Source organism: Euphorbia lathyris, chromosome 5, assembly GCF_963576675.1.
Source record: "Euphorbia lathyris chromosome 5, ddEupLath1.1, whole genome shotgun sequence".
NCBI classification, from domain to species: Eukaryota; Viridiplantae; Streptophyta; class Magnoliopsida; order Malpighiales; family Euphorbiaceae; genus Euphorbia; species Euphorbia lathyris.
This window is the reverse complement of record NC_088914.1, coordinates 4,004,444-4,026,182: the sequence shown is the minus strand read 5'-3', so window position 1 is coordinate 4,026,182 and position 21,739 is coordinate 4,004,444. Positions and strand designations below refer to the sequence as shown.

At 31.4% G+C, this 21,739-nt stretch overlaps 2 protein-coding genes across 2 annotated transcripts; one reads left to right on the top strand and one right to left on the bottom strand.

Moving 5' to 3' along the window:
- The first annotated feature begins 9,597 nt into the window (after window positions 1-9,597).
- On the top strand, window positions 9,598-14,572 carry LOC136229794 (seipin-1). Its single transcript, XM_066018685.1, has 2 exons — window positions 9,598-10,290; window positions 13,590-14,572. Exons 1-2 carry the CDS (start codon window positions 9,679-9,681, stop codon window positions 14,349-14,351), a joined length of 1,374 nt encoding a protein of 457 aa, XP_065874757.1. The 5' UTR covers window positions 9,598-9,678; the 3' UTR covers window positions 14,352-14,572.
- Window positions 14,573-15,858: 1,286 nt separating this feature from the next.
- Window positions 15,859-18,887, bottom strand: LOC136229795 (putative 4-hydroxy-4-methyl-2-oxoglutarate aldolase 2). Its single transcript, XM_066018686.1, has 2 exons — window positions 18,706-18,887; window positions 15,859-16,539 (listed from the first exon to the last, which is right to left on the bottom strand). Exon 2 carries the CDS (start codon window positions 16,524-16,526, stop codon window positions 16,026-16,028), a length of 501 nt encoding a protein of 166 aa, XP_065874758.1. The 5' UTR covers window positions 16,527-16,539; window positions 18,706-18,887; the 3' UTR covers window positions 15,859-16,025.
- Between the last annotated feature and the right edge of the window lie 2,852 nt (window positions 18,888-21,739).

Genomic DNA, 21,739 nt, shown 5'->3' with positions numbered 1-21,739 from the left:
ACAATTGGACAAGTTTAAGGGGTAAGTTTTACAATTGGACAACTTTGAGGGGTAAGTTGTTACAATTGAAAGTTCGGAGGAGCAGTTGCAATATTTGGACAAGTTCAGAGGGTTATTTGTTACAACCAAGTGATAAATCGACTATATTTTAAGTAAATTGAGAGGATTATCGGGATATTTAAACAAGTTGCTTAAAATAACCTAATGGCCCAATCAACTTGCTTAAAATATAATCAATTAAGTACTTGGTTACAAAAACAATTAAGATACATGTGAAAGGTGTTATTGCACGCGTCTTGTAACGTTACTGCATAATTCATATAATAAATTAAAAATGAAGTTTCGTACTTGCTCAATTGTAAAATTTGTTCACTCCGATGTTAGAACTTCATACCCCGACCTTTGTTGTTTTGCCTTTTCAAATATTGAGAGGGCTAGCAGAATATTTTAAGCAAATTGCGTAAAATGACCTGCTTAAAATGTAATTAATTAATTATTCGGTGCAAAAAAATTAAACCACAAGTGGAAGATATGTTGTACACGTTTTATAATGCTACTACATAATTCACAGAATAAATTAAAAAGGAAGTTCTTACTTATTCAACTGTAAAATTTGTTCGATATTAGAACTTCATATCCCGACTTTAGTTGTTTTACTTTTCCAAAGTACATGCAACTTATTTTATTACAATCGAGTGATTAATTAACTGTATTTTAAATAAATTGAGATGATCAGAATATTTTAAACAAGCTGACGGGTTATTAGAATACTTCAAAAGTTCAAGGACTAATTAAGTTTTTTTTCTTTACAAGTTAAATTTAATTAATTAGTTTAATCGTTACAATTCTCGGATTCTCTAGAAATTTATCCGTTATTAATTAATCAATTTTTTCAAGTGGAGCCTACTTAAATAATTAAATAAATTATATTTCTTTTGTGAAATTACTAAATAATTGATATTATAATCTGTAATTAATTAAATTTGATTATTTTTTTTTAATATATAGAAGTCTTGTATTGCATGTAGACTATAATTTTGTCTCTATTGACTATTTAAAATGTCAATTAAAACATTACCATAAAAGATTTATATTCAAAATTATATTTTGAATTTTAAAAAAAAATGCTATAAATATACCCTTATCCATTTCTGATAATTGTTGAGATTTTTTCTCAATTCTAGTAAACTTAATATTTATTTATTAATTAATTATATATTTCATATGAAAATATTTAATTATAAATATTTTTAGAAAATTAGTTTAACTGAAATATAATTTATTTGGTTAAATTCTGTTTAGTTGAGCCGAAAATCTTGAGAGTATTAGTTAGATTTATATCCACAAATTTACGGCTAATTTGACATATGGGAATTATATATAATTTATATCATGTAATAATTATGCTAGAATTTAGTAGATAAATAAATAGATAATTTACATATATTACAATAAAAAAATTCAAATTGAAGAAAAAATAAATATGTTAGTGTGACTTTTATTTTGTAGGCATACACTCATTTTAACCCTAAACTAAAATTTTAAATTAGAATCTTAAACTATCAAAATCATCAATTAAATTTCTGAATTAAGCAAAAATCATCAATTTAGTCCTTATGATATTCTAAAATAAAAAATTATAACTATTTGATATGAACTATAATAATCTCTATGTTGGTTCAAAATGGATTTGAGAAAGAGAGTCTGAAACTATTCAACTGAATGATTTTTTATAAGGACTCAATTGATGATTTTTGCTTAAGATGAGGACTCAATTGATGATTTTTATTTAGTTTAGAGATATGATTGATAATTTTGATAGTTTAAGTTCCTAATTGATTTTCAAGTTTTAGTTTGGGGACTCAAATGATATTATGCCTATTTTGTATCTTGTTGGGTTAAAATAAATTCCTTTATTTAATTGAATTCTAGTAACACTCTTTAGACACTTTTTAAATAATTTCCCTTATTTAAAATTCTCCTATGATTAGTGATAGAGCCAAAAATTTATATTTGAGGAGTAATTTTTAATCTTGTAGTTGAGAGTATTTTTTTCAAAGTCTCGTATGTTAGATTGGAAAAAAAAAATTAGCATTCAATAAAAAAGGAATAAGATAAGTTGTCAATTTCTAACACGACAAAATCACAGAGATGACCCATCTGACACGGTTTGATATAAAAAAAAATAGAAACTACTATAAAGAGCATAAAAAATTTAGCATTCAATAAAAAAGGAATAAGATAAGTTGTCAATTTCTGACACGACAAAATCACAAAGGTGACCTATCTGACACGGCTTGATATAAAAAAACAGAAACAACTATAGAGAGCATAAAAAATTTAGCATTCAACAAAAAAGGAATAAGATAAGTTGTCAATTTCTAACACGACAAAATCATATAGGTGACCCATCTAACACGACTTGATATATCAAAAATAGAAACAACTATAAAGAGCATAAAAAAAATTAGCATTCAACAAAAAAGAAATAAGATAAGTTGTCAATTTCTAACACGACAAAATCATAGAGGTGACACATCTAACACGACTTGATATATCAAAAATAGAAACAACTATAGATAGTATAAAAAATTTAGCATTCAACAAAAAAGGAATAAGATAAGTTGTCAATTTTTAACACGAAAAAATCACAGAGGTGACCCATCTGACACGACTTGATATAAAAAACAGAAACAATTATAAAGAGCATAAAGGAACAAGATAAGCTGTCAATTTCTAACATGACAAAATTACAGAGGTGACCCATCTGACACTACCCATTTGACACCAAGCTTTCAATCTAATGATGGTACCAAGTACCAAAACTATATATATATATATATATATATATATATATATATATATATATATATATATAGGGTAAATTACACCCATGGCCACTGAACTTTACCCATTTTCACATTATAGCCACTCAACTTCATTTCTTCCTAGTATGGCTACTGAACTTTACACTTTTTAATATCGGTGACTACTCAATTTTAACTAACTTCTAAAAATGACCATTAACGACCTTAAAATAAAAATATTCAAGAATTAAAGTTTTTCAAAACGACATTTACCATGAAACCACATTATTTATTTTCGAAAATCATATTTTTTTGGATCTTTCTCTCTCTAAAAATTCATTTTCTCTCTCATAACCAAACAACACCTAAATGACCTTAAAACGAAAAATTTCAAGAATTAAAGTTCCTTAGAATATCATTAAACGTTTTGGATTTTTTATTTTTAGCCGTCAATGGTCGTTTTGAGGCGTTAAGTGGCTACCAGTGTTAAAAAGTGTAAAGTTCAGTGACCATACCGGGAAGAAATGAAGTTCAGTGGCCATAATGTGAAAATGGGTAAAGTTCAGTGGGCATGGGTGTAATTTACCCTATATATATATATCATTCAACACCAACACGACTTGATATAAAAAAAACAGAAACAACTATAGAGAGTATAAAAAAATTTAGCATTCAACAAAAAAGGAAAAAGATAAGTTGTCAATTTTTAACACGACAAAATCACAGAGATGACCCATCTGACACGACTTGATATAAAAAAACAAAAACAACTATAAAGAGCATAAAAGGGGAACAAGATAAGCTGTCAATTTCTAACATGATAAAATTACAGAGGTGACCCATCTGACACTATCCATTTGATACCAAGCATTCAATCTAATGATGGTACGACCAACGATATATATATGATCTGATAGTCTTCTCAATTTACTTAAAATGTAATTAATCATTCGGTTGTAAATAAAAAATTAAACTACATGTGGAATATAAGTTACGAGCTTTGTAATGATACTACATAATTAACAAATTAAACTAACATATATTAAAAATGAAATTCACATTTATTCAATTGTAAAATTTACCATATATTAGTACTTCATATTAAAAGATTAAAATTATACTACAAAGTATTAATATAACCTAATATTGGGGGACTGCAAAGAGGCGCTACCATGCTACTCAAGAGTGGAACCAGTGGCGAGGGGAAGGGGGCGGAGCTTCCTCAAGGCCTGGATTAGCTTCGCCACTGCCTATTATTCGCAATATTTGTGAGTGAATGCTTGTGAAATTTGCAATTTTTACTTCTTTAAGTGTGACATAAAGTATGTTTTGTGTTATCTATATAGTTTCAATTATCATAACAAAAATCATGGATTTATCGGATTGATCTTTCACCTTCAATATTATATGATTGTATTTTGTTATCATCATACTGCACAAAGCTTTGAGCTCTTTGAATGTCCTTGAGAATTTGTTGTAACATTTTTAACGCAAAAGGTGGATAAGTGACCATACTTTTTGACTTAATTTCAGTATAAGCAAGTTCAGTTCAATTCAGTAGTATTTAGTTTAGTATCATTCAGTTCAGTTCAGTTCAGTAATTTATCATTATTTATTATAATTATAATTATTTATATATTATTTATTATTATTTATATATTATTTATTATAATTTATAATTTAGTATTATTTATATATAATTCATCATTATCTATATATAATTTAGTATTATTTATTATAATTATAATTATTTATATATTATTTATTATAATTTATATATAATTTAGTATTTAGTATTATTTATATATAATTCATCATTATTTATTATAATTATAATTACTTATATAAAATTTATCATTTTTTGTTATAATTATAGTTATTTATACATAAAATTTATCATTATATATATATATATATATATATATATATATATATATATATATATAGTTCATTATAATTGTAATTATTTGGTGCAGTTAAGTTAAGTTAAGTTCAGTAGCATTTAGTTCGGTTCAGTTAATTTAATTTCAGTTCAGTAAAAAAAGAATAGGGTCTTACTTTGAATTTTATAGATTTGATTAAAAGAAGACGTGTAAAGGAAATGAGGAAGATAATTTTTGAGATGTTTGTTTCTTCGTTGGTGGACGTCACTATATTTGATATTGATTCTGTGGATTTTGATGACTCCAACAAATCTCGTTGCGAATAAATCCTTTAAAAGATCAATGGAGGTGATCGAGTTTGCGGTTAATCTCATATGCCACTCTTGTGCCACCCTTATTAAGATTGTAGGAAAAGCTTTACACATCATCACTTTGCCCTTAGAGTGTGTTACATTATATGAATATGAACTATCAATATACAATACTTAATAGTCAATACAACAATAATTGTCAATCGTAATTAGCCAAAAAAAAAAACAGCTTCCTAATCTAGCATGTACATCAGCTAGTACAAGTTATTGAGATTTCTCTTAAAGTTTCTTTCATCATCACATGGTATCAAAGATGCCCTAGTGAGCATTATTGGGTTCGTTCATATTGTTTTTCCGGTAAAGCCTTAAGTCTATCCTTGAGAGCAAACATTAGAGCATCTGAAGTTTGAAACTTCTCCTTGTCACACTTCCATCAATAGGAGGAAGTTGTTGTGTCAATCAATGTCTGTATAAAAGTCCATCAACCATTCCTGCCACACGTGATCTTCATGTGCCGCCTGAAGATTTCGCTCCTCCTCTATGTGTCGATGAGTGACGACACGTTGGGCCACCTTTTCGTCTCTATGTGAAAGTAGAAATCATTTACATACACCCCTAAATCATCCCTTACACTTACATTGCTTTCCATACCAACTACTACACTCTCATCTGAAACTATTCCTATCTTCATCTACATTTTTTAGCCATTCACTCATGTCCACTATAAATGGAGGTTTTAGAGCCTTAAAACATTGGAAATGGATCGATCCATTATGAGAACACCACATAGTAATAGTATCATTGGTGTTTCTCATGTAATGCTCATAGTTGAGCCCTTAGATCCAAAGTCGTTATGGGGATGAGACACAATATACTTAGATTATTTGCCTAACGGGTTCATGCCTAGGTTCCAAGTATGAGTTTAGTTGGGTATGCTCTGAATCATACTTAGGAGCTATGTGAAGTGCAAGGATTTCTACTTTCCTACAGAAAAGGAGATATCGCCGACCACTTGATTAGTGAAGTTGAGAAATAGGTGATCGCACCCGAATGAGATAATCAGAGTTATTACTCATTCAATCTTATTAGTTCACTTAGAGATAAAGAAATGTGAGAGCACTAAATGAGCATGCCAATGCCATGCCTTATGCTACACTTGATATCAAATAGTAGGGATCATATGAGATTACTATTATGTTTTTAATCTTTTGATATGAGATATCTATCTAATTATTTGGACTGTCATAATGACTTGCTAGAGTTCGCTTATGGTTTATGGGCCAAAAGCATTTTTCAAGCCACTACTAGGATTAGATAGATCTAGAGGATCACACGCAAAGAAAGTCTGACTTGAATGCACATTTAGGGTAACTTCGAATGTATATAATAGATATGTACATTCAAATAGAAGCATATTAGTGATAAATCGGGCTTAGGAGTATAGAGTTTAATCAAATTAAAATCCAGTTCAGCCCAAACCCAATAAAATAAATAAAAGAAGAATTATCTTATATGAAATTATATTTCAATTGGTTAAAATATAAATCAAATATGATATATATTTATAAATAAGAAAATCAAATGTTATCTTTTCAAAATTAAGAAAAATGATAAATGTTTGATTTAATTAGATAAGGTAACATATATATATGGTTATAATATTAGATATCATAATCATATCTATTTAATTAGTTAGTTATTATCTTTGATTTGCATATAAAGATAATAACCTAATTAAAATTAATTAAAGGGAAGAAATTTTATCGTATAGAAAATCGGAGTTGTAAAATTCAGTAGACTGTTCTGTTTCTAAGACTGTGTGCCACCCCCTTAGCAAAAGATTAGGTTCTATTTGTTTTAATTATTAGATAATTAATTAGATCGGTTAAAATAAATAAAGATTAAAATAGTTTTAATTTTAATCTAAATGTATAAATATTAAAGGAAAGTAATAGATTTTATTTTCTGAACCTAACTTAACAAAAGATTATCATAAAAAGCTCTATAGCCTTTTAGATAGTGTTATATACATTGTATTCTCTAAATCTCCTTCTTGCTTAGGAAGATAGGACTGCTGTGTTATGAGGGTTGTCCTCCAACTCTAATTCACCTACGGGATAGTATGTATGGAGCTTTTAATGGATAGTTGGGGGAAAGCGGAATGAAGTACATGGAATGTTTCCGAATGAATGCGCATTAGTACTGCTGTTTGCAGGATGCCGGTTGACTCTTCCCATTTTTAAAAGTCTTTTAACGTTCGACTTGCATGTGTTCCCCCCCCCCCCCCCCCCTGAAGCAAGGTTTGATGGGCTGATTCCAACGAGAAATTTAAGAAGTGCTAATACATAAGCATTCAATCGGGAGACTTTTATGTGTGTTACCTTATCTTCATTCAAAGGTTCTGTAATTCGTTCTTTTTTCCGATGAAAGTTCATAAGAGTTCTATAATTCGTTTTTTGGTGGAAAGTAATATCTTTTTGCCATTACTTGATGCATGATATCATAAGGATCAGTTTTCTATTGAGAATATTTTATTTCACACTGTTTTTTACACAAAAGCAAATCCAACAATAAATTTTGGCCATATAATTATTTTGGGAGAGCGAAGTTAGTTTTCGCATACAAAATAATGCAATCTTAACCTTAACATTTACTAGACAGTACAATTTCAAGCCTCATTAACGGTGGGTGGTTTTTTTTAATTAACAGAAGATGCAAAGTTTTAAACTTTATTGGTGACCATAACGTTGGAAAGTGAACGCATGCCAGAACATGAAATTCCACGTGAAAAATATTATTTTCTATTAGTGAAAGGATTAAATTGCACTATCTAATAAACATTATATTTAAGATTGCAATGTTTTGCATGTGGAAGTTAAATCCGCTCCCCAATAATCATATGGCTAAAGTTATACCTTATCTCTTATTTTAGTTATTATTAAAAAACCATTTGAATGAAAAGATTAAATTGATGGTTAAGACTTAGAAACTTTTATTATTATATCTGATACTCATTCATAAACATATACGTAAAAGAAAATTTATATTATATCATGTACGAGTTTGATAAAAAAATATCCAAATATTTTATCAAATTTAAAAATATTAATCTTTGATTCAAAAAAAAATATATTAATTTTTAATACTATTATAAAATTTTAAAAACGAGAATCAATTAATATGTAATTGATACAAAAATTAAAATATCTATATTTTTTTTAATGATGTCTAAAATTAATTCAACTTGCCAATGTTATGGATAAAATTGCTTTTGGTTGCCAAATTTACGAGTAAAATTGCACCATTTTAAAAGTTATAAATAAAATTGTTCTTATATATGTCAACGTTGCGAATATTTTTACATGTTTTTCTAATAATATCTGAAATTAACTCAACTTACTAATATCATGGATAAAATTATTCTTGGTTGTCAACATTTTGAGTCGAATTATATCATTTTAAACTATATGAGTAAAAACAGTCTTGTAAAAGTTGCTAGGCGCTAGATGGAATTTATACTTTTCTATTTTTTAAAATTTATATTAAATAAATATTATATAAACACATTTAAAAATATAATAATAATAATAAATATTATATAATAGAAAATATAAATATTTATTTTAAATAAATAATAAAATAGTTATTAGTTAATATTAATTACTTGTATAGTTTTTACTAATTATAATTTATAAATTGAACCGATTCGTTTTAGCCGATTTTTTCCACCTATACCGGTTTTTTTTCACCTAACTCGATTTCTTCGATTTGTCCAATTTAATCTGATTGAACCGCTTAAACGGAAGAAAATTGGACTTCCGATTTATACCGACCAATTATACAAAATCAGACCGTGTTATAAAAATCACTGATATATCAATCAATTAGTCACCGATTTAACCGATTTTTACAACAAGTGATCTTGACTGTGTGAATGTTAATATCTTATCTCATTATGTAATTAATTAAAGGTAAATTACACCTATGGCCATTGAACTTTACTCATTTTAACATTGTGGCCATTAAACTTCAATTCTTAACAGTATGACCACTGAACTTTATTCTTTTTAACATCGGTAGTCACTGAACTTTAACCAATTCCTCAAAATGAACAGTAACAACCTCAAAATGAAAATATTCAAGAATTAAAATTGTTCAGAACGACATTTATCATGAAAACACATTTTTTATTTTTCAAAATTACCTTTTTTGGAGCTTTCTCTTTCTACGAATTCACTCCCTCTCCTAACCAAAAAACACCTAAATAACCTCAAAATGAAAATTTTCAAAAATTAAAGTTCCTTAGAATATCATTAATTTTTTGAATTTTTTATTTGGTGACCGTTAACGGTTATTTTGAAACGTTGAGTGACCACCAGTGTGAAAAAGTGTAATATAGCTATACTGTTAAAAATTGAAGTTCAGTGACTACAATGTTAAATGAGTAAAGTTAAGTGGCCATGGGTGTAGTTTACCCAATTAATTAAACTAAAGACAAATATACAAGCTAAACACATGTCAAACACACCCTATTTTTCTTCCACGTATTACATCTCTTTTGCATGTAAACACACATGGACTGCTACCCTTAAAACTCTCCAACTCTTTCTCTCTCTAGAATCTCTTTCTCTCTCTAGAATCACCCCTTTTTTCTGCTCCACCACCACCACATCATCAATGGAGCTAGAACAAGAACAAGAAAAATCACAAAAACAACCCAACCACCGCCGCCACTACCACCACCACCGCCGCCGGCGCCACCTCATACCGGAGCCAAAATGGGTAATAAAGATACTATCTTTCCAAGCAGATATAATCTACAACTTCATAATCACACTTTTCTCACCTCTCACCCTTTTCTCCGCCATAGCATCCGAGTCCTACCACCGCACCGAGGCGGCGGCGGTGGCGGTAGAGGCTAAAGTTATGAACTTTCCGGGGAGGATGATACGTGGCAGCATTCTATTGGGGAGGAGAGTGGTGGTGGGGATTATGGGTGTTATTCATGTGATGATGATTTTGACCGGAGTGATGATTTTGGCCGGAATTTTGGGGGTGGGGTTGGTGAGGATTTGGGTGGAGGAGCCGGTGATGGTGAAAGATAGGGTTTTGTTTGATTATTCTGAATTAAACCCTAAAGCTGAATTTGAATTTGGGGAGATTAGGGTTAATGATGATGGGATTAAGAGATCAAAAAAGGAATTAATTCCAATTGGACATAGTTTTCATGTTTCTTTGGAGCTTTTGATGCCGGAATCTGATTATAATAGGCATCTTGGTGTTTTTCAGGTTTGTTCATCTCTTTTAAAATTTAGTTTGTTTAAGTTTAATTAAAGTCTAATTAGTTTTGTGATTTGGTTTAATTGTTTATAATTTGATGTTTATTGTTGGGCTTAATACATCTCTAGTCCTCTAAACAAAGTTAATTGCGTGTTTATACTTTTTAAAATGTTCAATTTAGTCCCTGAACAAGTCATCGCTTTGAGAAAGTTCGGGGATTAATAGATGACTTTGAGAAAGTTCAGGAGTAATAGATCACTCTAAGAAAGTTTAGGGGCTAATAGGTAGATTTGAATTGATTACCTTAAGCAAGTTGGGGTTAATAGAAATTTTGGGGAGTAATGGCTTTATTAAGCCTTCTTGATGGAGTAAATTACATTCATGGCACCAAACTTTACTCATTTCCACGCTATAATCACTAAACTTCAAAATATAATATAGAAGTCACTTAACTTTGCATTTTCTGACATTATGACAAATTAAATTTCAATTAACGCATCAAATGGCCATTGATAACTTAAAGATAGAAAATTTCAAGAATTGAAGATATTCTAAGCAATTTTAATTCTTTAATTGTGTCGTTTTGAGATCATTCAGGTGTTGTTTAGTTATGAGAGATAAAAGTTTAGAGAGAGTTTTGGAGATGGTGATTTCAGAAAATAAAAAATGTGGTTTATTTTTGAACATTTTTTTTATGTCGTCAACAGTTATTTTGAAGCGTTAACTAAAAGTTCTGTTTTAGAAAGTAAAGTTGAGCTACTATTATATTAGGTTTTAATTAAAAGTTCTGTTTTAGAAAGTATAAAGTTGAGCGACTATTATATTAGGTTTTAAAGTTTAGTGACCATACCGTAAAAATGAGTAAATTTAATGGTTCACGGTTCTAAATACTAAACACTTTTAGTCTACTGTTTGGTCATATGGAGTCAAAAAAAAAATCTACGAAAATGATAATCAAACCGACACTTAGGCTCTGTTTGGTAAAAAAAAAAACTTTTTAGAATAAAATTAGAGGTTTGAGCCCCCTTAGAGGTTTTGACCAGTCGATCCTCTAATAGTGGTGTTTGCTCAAGAATGGTTTGAAGGAGTTTATTGGGTCCAAAAAGCTTCTTATTTGTCATTTACACAAATAGCTATTAGCAATCAGCTAAGTTTTACCAAACAAGTTTACACAATCAACTAGTCAAATCAGATAACCAAAAAGGTAATGAGCTGATAGTTAATGTAATCAGCTAACAACTATTTACCAAACAGGGCTTTAATCTTTTAATTCGAAACATTAATCATTTTATTAATTTTAATTGCACATACTAATCTCCCAAAAGAAAAAGTGAGCTTTAAACATGAAACTAGAGCGTTATTTCAAACTCTAAATATATATAATTTTAGATGTAGATGAAATAAATAAATGATTGTTTAATTGAATTATATGTTTACAACTGACTTGATTGATACTTTATGTATCAAAGTGCAAGATTATAGACTCGGCCAATAAAAATAAAAAAGATCAAACGATTATACATGTTTTTTCCCTAAAAAAAAATTTATCCTCCAATGAGGATCTGCACGGGCAGTAAGAAGTTAGAATTCTGCTTGTTGGGTTTGACATTCAATTTTCTAGTCCGTCAAAATTTAAAAGACAATCTATCAATTTCACTGTAAAACCTAATTGATATGCTTGTGGTTTGTTCTTCCCGAGAGTGAATAGAACTACTTTTAAGCGTTGACCATGTCTAATCAACTTCAAACCGATTAATTTGATTCATAAACTTATTTATCAGCTATGTGCCATGTACCAAAAAAGTTCATCCTTATTCGAAATCAGCTTAATACATATTTAACTCCGTGTACTTGTTTAAATTTTGGGGTTTTCTTGGAATTTATATATAGGGATAAGTACAAAAAAAAATATATGTGGTTTACCTATTTTGCAAACTCGAACCTGTGGTTTTTTTTTTTTTTACAAACAGAGATATGTGTTAAACGCCGTTAGCAAACAGAGGCCAAATTGACTAACGGTGTTAAAATTCAAAGAGAAAAGTGTTAATTTGCTCCTTATATTTATTTATTTCATAAATTAACCCCGTAATTATCTAATTATCATAAATAAACCCCAAAATCAAAAATAAAAATAAAAAATACCATCTTCTCCATCTCTTTTTAATTTTTTATTTTCCTTCTTCTCTCTCCTCTCTCTCCGCTCTGTTAATCTCTCCCTCTAAAATCAATCGATTGAAGCTCCTCCTCCTCATTTCTTCTTCTTCTTCTTCATCCTATCTTCTCTTTTCTTTTCTTTTTTAAAAAAAAAAATTCTGAAATTCCCAAACGTTCACGTCTGGAAATTTCCAGAATTCTGGAAATTTTCCATTTGGAAATTCCAGACCGTTTGAGAATTTCAGAAATTTTTTTAAAAAAAAAAAGAAAGGAGAAGATAGGAGGAAGAAGAAGAAGAAGAAATGAGGAGGAGGAGGAGCTTCAATCGATTGATTTTAGAGGGAGAAATTAACAGAGAGAGAAGAGAGAGAGGAGAGAGAAGAAGGAAAATAAAAAATTAAAAAGAGATGGAGAAGATGGTATTTTTTATTTTTATTTTTGATTTTGGGGTTTATTTATGATAATTAGATAATTACGGGGGTTAATTTATGAAATAAATAAATATAAGGAGCAAATTAACACTTTTCTCTTTGAATTTTAACACCGTTAGTTAATTTGGCCTCTGTTTGCTAACGGCGTTTAACACATACCTCTGTTTGTAAAAAAAAAAAAAAAAAAACCATAGGTTCGCGTTTGCAAAATAGGTAAACCACATACATTTTTTTTTTGTACTTATCCCTTGTATATATATATATATATATATAAAAGAATTTATTCCCGTATCCCAGTACCCGTGTCCAAAAAATTTTAACTTGCCGTACCGGATAATCGGATCCGCGCCTGTGTCGGACACTCGTATCCTAGTCCATATAACATAGATTAACCCCTTGAACTTGCTTAAAGTATACATATTTGAACTTTTTCAAAATCTCTTTTTACTCCGCCAAGTGGATTTTAGGGGGTTAATAGGTCACTTTAAACAAGTTCGGGGTAAATTGAATATTTTAGAGGTATAAAAGGCAATTGACTTTTTTGGACAAATACGGTAGGTTAGAGATGTATTGAGCCTTTGAAATGTGAGTTCGATTAAGCGTTGACGGTTGTCTAATCAACTTCAAACCGATTAATCTGATTCATAAACGTATTTATCAACTACGTGTCATGTACCAAGAAAGTTTATCCTTTTCTGATTAATTGTTGATCTATTTTATCAGTTAAATGCAGAACTTTTATCAGCAAACGGGATTGTGATCGCAAAATCCAGCCAACCGTGTATATTAACATTCCGAAGCCTCCCGATTCGCCTCATTCGAACATGTATTATGAGCATACCTTTAGTATTAGGAATCTCTGCCGAAACTCAGAAGATGTCGGTCCGAATCTTGAACCACAAGGAAGGTTATCCAAGAACGAAACTAATCAGAGTTACTTTAATTCCGAGGCCAGGAACATCGTTCATCCCGCAAATATACGAGTCGAAAATCCTCATGAAGTCTAAGTTACCATGGACAAAACAGTTTATCCGCAACTGGCGATGGACGATCTCCGTCTGGGCGACATTGTACATTTACATTTTTCTAGTTATATTTATTCTCGGTTGCTGCAGACCGGTTCTCTTCCCGATGATTGGAATGGTGACCTTTACGGAGAACGACCATGATGAGGAAGATACGAGCACGAAAGAATTGGAGGAGTCCGAGCCCCCGGATGAGGGGGAAGTTTCGGAACTATTGAGGAAATGGCAGGAAAGACGGGAGAGGAAGGCGATCGTTGGTAGTAGTGTCGAATCGGATTCGAGCACGAGCTTTGCAAGTGAAGACACAAGTGTGGTTGTTGAAGAGGATGTTACTGTCGTCGCATCATCATCAGCAACAAGCATGAGCTTTACCCGGGAAGACACGAGTTTATTCGGCGAAGAGGGTTTCGGGGACTCCGAGTCGGATTCGGAATCGGAATCGATATGTTCAGATGATTGATATATTAGCTTTCAGGTGTACAGAACAACAGCTGCTTGATTTCTTTTCCCGATGAAATCGGGAGAGGAAACGATGCTGGATCGAGATATAACGAAGTAAGGATCCCGAAAAAATGAATTCGGGAGCCCGAAATCTGATTTTTTTTTCGGGTTCCATTTCATGTATTGATGAATTGGTTATTTGTTTAATAATCACAATGTTGTAACTTTGCATTGTCTTCTTATATCTTGATTTATTTTCACAGCTAATAAGAATCACACAGAATATATTTATAAATTTTTAAAATTATAAGAATCTATATTTAATTTTTGGGTAAATTAAAAAAAAAGAAAAAAGCTCTTATATGGTTACACGAATTGTCAAATGTATGTGTGTGATTTTTTTTGATATTTTGAAAATGATCGTTAACAACTTTAAAATAAATATCAATTTTAATTTTTTAAAATTTTTATTTTGAGATCATTTGTGTTTATTGAGGAGGGATCAATGTTCAAAGAGAGCGCATAATGATTTATTGGAGAAAAAACGTTCTGAACAATTATAATTTTTAATTTTTAAGAATTTTCATTTTGAATTTGTTAACGGGTATTTTTAGAGTGTCGGTAAAAAATCATGGGTAAATCATGACTAACTTAAAAGTTGCCCGGTTAACGTGTCACGTTATCGATTTTGATTTTCAGAGATGTCAAATTGCTGACGTGGCGCATTTTGATTTTCAGAGATGTCAAATTGCTGACGTGGCGCATTAACTTTATATTGATTGGTCATAATTATTGGTCGTACATTTTAGTGGAAGGTTATTAAAATGTTATATATTTTTGTATGCAAAATTGAAGATTATACATTAAAATGTGAAGAATAATAACAGTTATACGCTCGGTATATAATTTACGAAAAAAAATTATATATATATATATACATTCAAATTTCAATAAAAAAAATTGGGTGAAGTCCAAAAAATCTACTGTCACGTTTTGTGAATAGGTATTGTAAAATTTATTTTATCCAAAGAGGAATAGAGGTTTTTTTCGCGACATTTTGCTGAAAAGAATATTTCAAAATTAAAATTAGCGTTAACTATTTCAAAATTAAAAAATTTAACGATATTTTAAGCATTTTTAATTCTTAACTTTTTAATATTGATGTCATTTAGATACTGTTTGATTTGTGAAATGAGAAAAAGTGAATGTTTAAAGAAAAAAACACCGAAAATGATTATTTTAAAAAATAAAAAAATTGATTTTATAGTAAATTTACTACTAAACAATTTTAAATCTTAGAATTTCCATTTTGAGATAATTAACGGTCATTTTATAATATCAAACTAAAAAATCCTCGTTTTTAGCAACACGAAAACCCCAATCCCCATTTGGACAAAAAATTCCACAAGTACCTGTTTGATAAACCTGAAATCATAAGATTGTTTTTTTGGATTTTATCCAAAAGAATTATATATAAATCACGGAATTATTATTTTTTAAGCTTTTAGAAAATGATCTAAGATTCATACAAATTTCCCGAAACGTTCGGAAACGTGATACTTTAAAATCAAAGTTTCCGTGTAACATAGCTAGAAATGTTTCGTTTCCGTGTAACATAGCTAGAAATGACAAACAGAATACAATTCCTGATCAACAAATAAGCATATCATAGACTTTCAAGAAAAGTTGGAACTCATACAGACAACTCTGCTCGGGAAATGAGGATCCCGTCGGTGTCCGCATAGATCCATTCCCCGTCCGAGATCCTCGTACCAGCGATGGTGACCGGAACGTGTTTCTCGCCGATCCCTTTCTTGTTGGCTTTCATAGGATGTGAAGCCAAAGCCCTTACTCCAATATCACAGCCGTTAATCTCATCAACATCCCGTATGCAACCATTCACTATTATACCCGACCACCCGTTGTTCTGTGCTTGTACGACCGGGTTGCCTCCCAGAATCGCGCATCGGAGACTACCGCCCCCGTCTACCACAAGAACTCTGCCATTGCCCTTCTCCTCGAGGAACTCGCGGATCAGAACATTGTCTTCGAACACCTTAAGAGTCACTACTGGACCGGAGAAAACTTGGCGACGACCGTAAATCTGAAAAATCGGTTGGAGTGCTCGTAGCTCGCCGCTCACGATTAGCTGTGGATTTGCGTCGCAAACTTCTGCGGTCGTGACCAATGCCATCTATTCCCAGTTTCTGCATTATCAGAGGTAGTAGAATAATTGCAGACATGAATAAAGATAACAAAGCAAACAATGACAGAATTATTAAATAGGTAATGAGTCGTTTTTGGGTTGACTCGAAATGCAATAGAAATTTTTGAATCGGGTAAGGGTTAACTTGTTGTCCCGAAAATAACATGAATATTTGAAACTATTGTTATATCCTATTATATATATATTTTTACACGTCATAGAAGTAGTAATATTGCATATGATCTACGAACACGACTAGAACTTCCCATATTTTAAGTGTCATACTTAACAGTGATAGTAAAATTTCATACGAACACAACAAAAATAAGAGGATTGGGGATTTATTAAATATGTTTTGGATCAAAATTTTAGGTCGGTCAAGGTTAATCTACTAATGCAAAAATAAAAATGATTAGGTTTGTGAACCATGAACACGACACGAAAACAACATTAACTAGATTAGGTTGCGTCAATTATGACACGATATTTTTGAATCGGATTAGAGTTGGCCCATTAGACACTAACCCGATAATCGACACAACGCGAACAAGGTTCATTTACACAAATTGCCACCCCTAATATCGGAACTGCGACATGAAAAACAACACGAAACCGAATAGATTGACTTGATTATGAAACAAAATCTTTTAAGGCCGGGTTAGAGTTTTCTCATTAGACACTAACCCGATAATCGACAATATACGAACAAAACCCAGTTAAACAAATTGCGACCTCTAATCATAACAGAGCATCAATTACAGGAAAACGAGCAACGGATCTTGTAAACCTGATCTAAATAAGCCAAATAGCAGAATATGTGAAATTTCCACATCAAGTAGCAGTTTCAGGGGAGAAAAACACAACAGTTCATCATGTGAAACACTGATCTTGAATCTTGTTTCAAAAACCAGCCCTCAATTTTCAAAAGGATATACAGAATAATGCTTTTCCTAGGGAAAATTCCCTACCTAATTCTATGTTGCACGGACACGGACACCGGAAAATGTTATTTCTGAAACATAGTCTTTAAACGACATGGACACGGATACAAAACGCAGAAATGCTACTAAAAATGAGTGTCCGTGCAATATAGTAATGGATTGTCAAAGAGCACACGAGACCAATGTTCATGATAGATATCAGACGGATATAAATTGATCCACATGGCGTCATCAGTAAAACCCGAGTTGTACCCGGGAACCAGAATCCATGTAGCATCATCATAAAGAATCAGTTACCTCCAAAGACTCGGTCACACAATCGTGATCCGGGAGATCAATACCGGCCCAATCAAGATCAACCCGTTGTAGCACAATCACACCCAATCCCGCCAATCACGGACCTACTGGCTTGAGGAATACTAAGTCCCGCCTAATGGATACACATCCGCCTATCAATAGGTGGCACGTGTCCCAATAGGCTCTAGGATCTATAACAGCCTTAATCTATTCGAATAAGGCTATAAATCGAATAAGACACCCTCCAAGGTACACATTCCTTCATTTAAGCTAATACTTTCTAGCTTTGATTTAGTATTATGATCATCCTTATATCATCCCTAAAGGTTTACTTAAGCATCGAACCAGGTTAGCCGGACTCCGGCCCCTCCTTTGATCCTATTTCTGGCTACAGGATTCAACCACATCAGTTTCAAATGCTAAGAACCCTGCGAATCACTGGGTTCAGTATCGGATGCTACTGCAACTGAGAAAGTTGTAGCAGCTATTTAATCACCGGAATCAGATATTAGCCGTGTTAGATTCTGATAAATTACACTGAATCCACCGATTCAGCCAATGGATTCTTTGAATATGAAACTGGTGGATTTATCCCCAAAATAAGCATTACTCTAAGAAAAAATCCGAGAAGATGAAGAAGCTTTTCCTTTACTTAATCATACCAAAACTCACCAAATCAAAATCAAATCAGCATCAACAACGAATCCTAATAAAATCATATCCCAATTCTGCATCCAAACACAATCTGAATACCCTTAAAATTCCCAAAATCAAGTTTCCTAATTAGATCCAATCCCATAAGATTCTATCAAATCCAAAGAAATCAAGCATGGAGAATAATTCCGCTACTCGATCAATTAAAGGAACCCAAAATTAACAAACGTTGAAGGATCAGCAAGTATGTTATCAAAGAAATAGGGGGAAATTACCAGGATCGAAACAGTAGAAGATTGAAGGAAGCGCCAATTGATCCTCTGCCAATCTGAATCTGAGAAAATATGGAGTATTTATTTATTGCCACTCCTCCATGTCCAAAACTTGAAGCAGAGAAAGATAAATGCAGCAAACGCTGACTGACACTGAGAGAGAGAGAGAGAGTATCCTTGTGTTATCTGTAAAGCGCGTGAAAAAGCATTTATTCCTCTCTCTTTTCTATTTATTAATTGTTTTATTTAAAAAGGGGATCTTGATTCCTTTCACTTTTCAGTTTTTGTCAATTAAGTTTTTAATTTTTCATCTGAGACATTGAGATCATTCTTAATGGCTTAACGCATTATTTGATCTCTTAGTAATCTAAAATTTTGTTATTTGACCATTTATTTATTATTTGGTCATATTTGACTCTTCACGTATTCCAATTGATGAAATGTCATCCCATTTGTATAACAGAATCTTTATCTCATTAACAAATAATGATATTTTAACACATAAACTTGATACGAGATATTTCTTAAAAAAATGTCACATTATATGGAAATAATTAATTAGATTTAGAAAAAGAAATAAAACAAATCCTAAACTACAGTCTATTAAGTTGAATTGTCAAAATATTGTTACTTATCAATGAGATAACGATTCAGTTAAGTTTTAATACACATTGGGTAAAATTTAACCAATTGGGATAGATCAGTAGCCAAATGTCATCAAATAATAAATCATGGGTAAAATGGTAAAATTTTAGATATATCAAGTGTCACGCCCGATCCTAAACGGCATCGAGTATGAAACGGGATATAAAGATTGACACTTTTGAACACGGTTGTGACATCAAGGGTCAAATAGTACTTTAAGCCTAAATTAATTGTGATAAGGCTACAAATTTAACAGTATGGTTAGGGGGTGTTAACGAGCCGAATCTAGGTAGGCTCGACTTGAGAATTGACAAGGCTAGGTCCGTTTTGGGCTCGAGCTCGAGCATCATCGAGCTTAAATTTTAGGCTCAGCTCGAGTTTGATAGGACAAAAAAAAAATAAGTTTGGCTCGAGTTTGCTTGAAAAAAGCTCGTAAATGACTCGATCCGGATGAATTCAAAAAACATCTTGTTAGAATTTTGTTATTTAATTTCAGCATTTTAACGAAGAAATCACTAAATTTAAACTTTATAAACTACATTTAGTAATATTTAATTTACAAAAAAATTAAATGATATAATTATAAAACTAAAAATTTAGTAAATTATGTAGAGTAATTAAAAAATAATCGAGTTCGTGAATTTTCAAGCCGAACATAATGAAGCTCAGACTCGTTAATGTTCGAGCCAAAATTTGATCGAGCCCTGACCTTGAATAGTTTACAAACTACTTTGGCTCGTTAATACCTCTAAGTATGGTAATCAAAGGGAGCGAATTTAATCTCTACATGTAAAATAGTGTAATTTTAAACTGAACTTTTTTTATCCGACATTACAATTTCAAATATCATTGGTAGAAAATTAATTTCTTTTTTTAGAATTTTATGTTCTGACCACCCTTCAACCTCCAATGATTTAGTCTCACAAGTATGACTATAAATTGCACATTTTCTATTAATAAAAAAAACTCATCTCTTGTTAATGTGACTTGAAATTGCACTGTTTGATAAGCGTTAGACTTAAGATTGCACTATTTCATATATGGAGGTAGTGGCGGAGCCAAGATTTCATAAGAGGTTTTAGCCATACATTAGGAAAAACAGTTTTATCAGACGAATGAGGAAAAAAGGGTTTAGATTTCAGAAGAGAGTGAGAAAGTCGAAGAAAGCAAATAGCAATATCGAAAAAACCAAAAAAAAAAAAGTGAGAAAGTAAAAGTCTCAATCTTTTTCTTTTTTAATTCTGCATGACAAAATGACGTTGTTTTGGCATGCAGAATTATCATTTTTATTAGGACTCCACGAAAAGACATCGTTTTGGTTGGACCTTAATTAAAAAAAATGATACCCAGGCTCATTAGGGTTAGACACCTTTCTTTCTTTTTTTTGTTGGATATAGGACACCTAACAGCAGGACAACAGTTTTGATCACATGGACCTTAATGAGTAAATGAATTTGCTCATCCACCGTTAGATCTGGGTTTATTAAAAATAAGCTCTAGGATGCTTTTAATCTCCACCATAGGATTCTAATAAGCATAGATCTAATAGTGAACAATCAAATATTATATGGTCATTAAGGTTCATGTGAACGTTTCTGGACAAGATGGATATTAATTTCGACAGAGATAGTATCCAACTCGGAGTTCATCGAACCAGGGCACACTCCAATCACCCACCATACCTCCACCACTGCGTGAAGGCTAAATTTGTTCATCCAATATCAATATGGCTAAATTTGTTTGTCAAACTAGAGGAGGCTCCGACCTCCCCTCCCAAGTTATAGGCTACCTTTACCACTGCGTGAAGGCCGAATTTGTTCACTTTTTCTGGTTCACCCCAGTATTCCCTACTTGTCCGACTGTTGCTGAGCAGTTTTTGGATATTAAACGAACCTCCCCAGAAGGTAATTTTAATGTGGCCGATTTACCCTCTTTTGCAATCAGTTTCGCTACAGCACCGGCAGCTCTAGCTAATTGTCCACCCTTTCCAAGTGTGATTTCTATGTTATGTATGGCCGTGCCTAAGGGCATATCGGTTGAAGTAGATTCTTCTTTTTGATCAATCAAAACCTCTTCCCAAACTGTACAAGCTTCTTCCAAAGCATACGGCTTTCTGGGTGTAGATGATGATATCTATATAGATGGGTCTTATATATCGTAAAATGAAATTATTACATGAGTGGGTATATAGGAATCCAAATCTGCTGAATCACTCATGTTATGCTCTTCTACCAATATTAATAGAGAATAGAATATTAAAGAGAATATTAATATATATATATATTAATATAATTAGAATATTATTAGAAATTAATAAAAAAATATATATATAATATGATTAGAATATAATAATTAATAAACTAAATAATAAAAATAATAAACGCAATAATAA

Coding starts and splice junctions, on each gene's coding strand:
- LOC136229794 (XM_066018685.1), top strand. CDS start 9,679: ATGGAGCTAGAACAAGAACAAGAAAAATCACAAAAACAACCCAACCAC. Junction 10,291..13,589: donor GGCATCTTGGTGTTTTTCAG/GTTTGTTCATCT, acceptor CTATTTTATCAG/TTAAATGCAGAACTTTTATC.
- LOC136229795 (XM_066018686.1), bottom strand. CDS start 16,526: ATGGCATTGGTCACGACCGCAGAAGTTTGCGACGCAAATCCACAGCTA.